This window comes from Hordeum vulgare, chromosome 2H (assembly GCF_904849725.1).
Source record: "Hordeum vulgare subsp. vulgare chromosome 2H, MorexV3_pseudomolecules_assembly, whole genome shotgun sequence".
NCBI classification, from domain to species: Eukaryota; Viridiplantae; Streptophyta; class Magnoliopsida; order Poales; family Poaceae; genus Hordeum; species Hordeum vulgare.
Window position 1 is genome coordinate 505,188,167 of NC_058519.1, and position 3,328 is coordinate 505,191,494.

The following is a 3,328-nucleotide window of genomic DNA, read 5'->3' on the forward strand; positions in this document are numbered from 1 at the left end:
GCGCACCATAGGTGCGCCCCACACGCGGCTCCCGGGCGCGCGGGGCGCGATGGTGCTGGAGCTGGACGCGGCGGGGGCGTCGCCGGCGACCGGGGAGGGCGCGGGTGCGCTCAAGCGGCGGCTGGAGGAGGCCATCGACGGCGCTATGGCCCGCATGTCCGAGCCTGAGTGGGCGCCCTTCCGGCCCGACACCTCCTACTTCGCGCCGCCGCGGCCAGATCCGGTGCCTCCCTCCCGGATCCGTGACCCCCCATGGCCTTTGCCAGCTCGCTCCCACCCGCGACGGCCTCGGGCCTCCGCGCGAGCCATGCCCCGGAGCTCGCCTTCCCGCCGGTCAACAGGAAGGGCGGCATCTGGCTACGGCGTCGGGGAGCCCGGCACGGAGGTATCTGTCTACGCTTCAACCAGCTCGTGTTCAAACTGCTCTTACTGGAGTCGGCCTGAGATTTACTATGCTAATTGCTAGGCCGTGGCTTCGTGTTGTCACTCCGTGTGCTCAAGATTAGTTCTTTCGCCCTTAAAAAACTATTTCCTTCAATCTGATTTGAAGTCGGGTTGCCAGTAATGATTTTACTACGATGTTAGAATGTTTGTGTCGGACCAAGCCTACTTATGCTTCTGCTGGTTCCTGAATCCTGACAATGTAGTAGCCTTCGTTTGCTGCACCCAAGTTAGTGGATTGAAGTGAATCCTAGCCATGTTTTGGCTTTCTACTTACCAGGGGAAATTGTAATCAAACTGGAAATTAACAGCACCTGTAAAGAAAATTTAATGAACAACCTTTATTTATTTATATATGTTTGCCTACCGTTTGATGTCTGTTTGCAACTTTGTTTGTAACCAGTAAGGGCTGAAGTGAATGAATCTCCAAGTGCTTTAGCGATTGATGCTCTCTCCCAAGTTAAGTATGTTCTACTTCCAATCACCGACCGCAACCCTTACCTTTCAGAAGGCACAAGACATGTCTGTTTCCTTTTTCTGATATTTGATTGTTTGTGTTTCGTTGCTAAAGAATCATGTATATGTATACTGCATTGATAGTTTAGGGGACTCTAAACATTGTGGCCAATTTTTAGGGCAGTTTTATTATGCCCATTAGTTACACCATAGTTTTCTTTGAAGGAATGACTCTTGGCTGATCCTTTTTTTTCCTTCATGGAGTGCAATAGTTGTTCTTTTTAAAGTGGCTTACCCATAATGGCTGATGATGTGCCAGGCTGAAGCCACAACCACTTCTCTAGGAAAGAAGTATGGAGCAAGCATTACAGTAGTTGGTATGATCTCAATTCCTTTAAAATATTATCTTTTCTTGCTTAAGCTATTGCGCACATTCGTTTATATAGCTTAAATTCCGCTACATTAAAATTCTACTCTTCATTTCAGTTATTGATGATAAGCCAAAGGAGTCATTTCCAAAGCATGATACTCAAATGTCAAGCATTAGATGGCACCTTTCTGAAGGTGAGAACCGTTTCATTTGTTTATTTTGAGTTAAAGAGCTGGTCCCCAATTTCATTAAGTACATGAGTTTTTTTATATGTTTATCATTTATTATGTACCTCACACTGAGAGTATAAGCTTGCCAGCTTAGAGGGTAATTTCGTAGTGGTTGCATGGGGCAGGTGCATCATTTCTTGTTTGCTTTGGCGTATGTACATTGATGGAAGTCTGTTTGGAAACGAGGATGTATTGGTTCATATTAATCCCACTAAGTGGTGTATGTTTATAACTATATGTAGAGCACATGATCCGATCTTGCATGTGGCCGATTTAATTTGTTTACTAGGACATTAGTTAAAAAAATTAATGGTTTTACACATGTTCACACAATTGTTGTTTCAAAAAAATATGTTTGCACTTGTTTCAAAATCATAAGAATTCTAAAAAATTCACTTTTACTAAAAAATCATTTTAAAATGTACAAAAAAATTAAAACATTCTTTAAAGAAAAAACATCTGTTGAAGTATGTTTTTTCGAGAAATGTTCTAATTTTCATAAACATTTAAGATTATTAAAGAAGTGTTCCAGTTTTGATTTAAACCTTAACTTCTATTAAAAATAAGGAAATTTTCATGTTTAAAAAAAACATTGACAGACTATTTCATGCAAAACTTCTCTTTCATATGATGAAGAACGCTAAGTTGGCTTCTTCACGTCCAAACTTGATTCTATAAAAAGCAATAATCAGTTTTACCTTATTATCGATGTCTATTAAAACTAGATATATAAAATAATGCACAATGAAATATAAAGCTGGTTGTGCCTCTTTCTTCGTCCGGTGTAACGTACAGGCATTTGTACTAGTTCATCTCTAATAGCAATTCCTTGGCCGATGGACACGCATGCTCCCTGGAATTTCAAGGTCTCTACGCGTGCGGATCTGTTGTAAATCTTGCCGCAAAAATTCTGTTACATACATACAACGTGAGCAATGAGCCAATGAGCCAACAATAGGAGGAAGAGCCTTTAAAAAAAGGAGGAAGAGACGAGCCAAGCCCGGGTCGTGCCCAACGCACCCGTGGCTGCACCCGAGGCTCCCGTCGTTGTGGCTAAACTCCCTTGGCCATGCCCGAAGTTTGACGGAAAAAGTCTATTTCAAACCCTTAAATCGTAGAGGTTCGGTGAAATGAATCCTCATGTTAAAATTCCTGTCGATCACACCCCGAACTATATAATTCCATTCTAAATTAAACTCTAATGTCATTTGTCAAACAGGGATTGATGATGTGACCGGGATTGCTGACATTTTGGCAGAAGGCACACAACCTGTTCCTTGCTGGGTCGGCCCGCCTTAGGTTTTTGTTTCGTTAAAAAAAGCGTACATGCCCTACTCCCGTCGGCTAGCTTTACTTTTTTTCGTCAAAAAATAAAACCGTACACGGTGGCTCGAAGTTTCGAACCAAAGGCCTCATATAGTGCACCACCAGAAGTAATCACTAGGACTACACCCCTGTTGTGTTCTGGTAAACACCTTTTTAGTCACAATCAGGAGCTCTATCTTTGCTCAACCTCTCCCACCTCCAAGTGGACGCACACATCAACTTCCTCCTCTCCTGAGCAACCCACCGTCAGTTCGGATGGCATCTCTAGTTCGCGTCAGGCCACGTTCTCCACACTTTGCTCCCTTGGGTCCTGCTCAGCGTCCAAGACCTGTGATGTCTGTTCAGATGAAGGACGTGCAGCACAAGCCAATAAGGGAATCAATGTCATGTGTGATCCCTGTTCAGGTGAAGAATGCACAACAGAGGCCAACGAAGGAATCGCCATCATCTGCGATGTCTGTTCAGGTAAATGATAGACAACACCAAATGTTTAAGGGATCGTCGT

The 3,328-nt window shown here is 43.6% G+C and overlaps 1 protein-coding gene across 1 annotated transcript; it reads left to right on the forward strand.

The window, feature by feature from the left end:
• Positions 1 to 252: 252 nt before the first annotated feature.
• On the forward strand, positions 253 to 2,796 carry LOC123428537. Its single transcript, XM_045112759.1, has 5 exons — positions 253 to 385; positions 845 to 963; positions 1,217 to 1,274; positions 1,384 to 1,461; positions 2,717 to 2,796. Exons 1-5 carry the CDS (start codon positions 253 to 255, stop codon positions 2,794 to 2,796), a joined length of 468 nt encoding a protein of 155 aa, XP_044968694.1.
• The last annotated feature ends 532 nt before the right edge of the window (positions 2,797 to 3,328 follow it).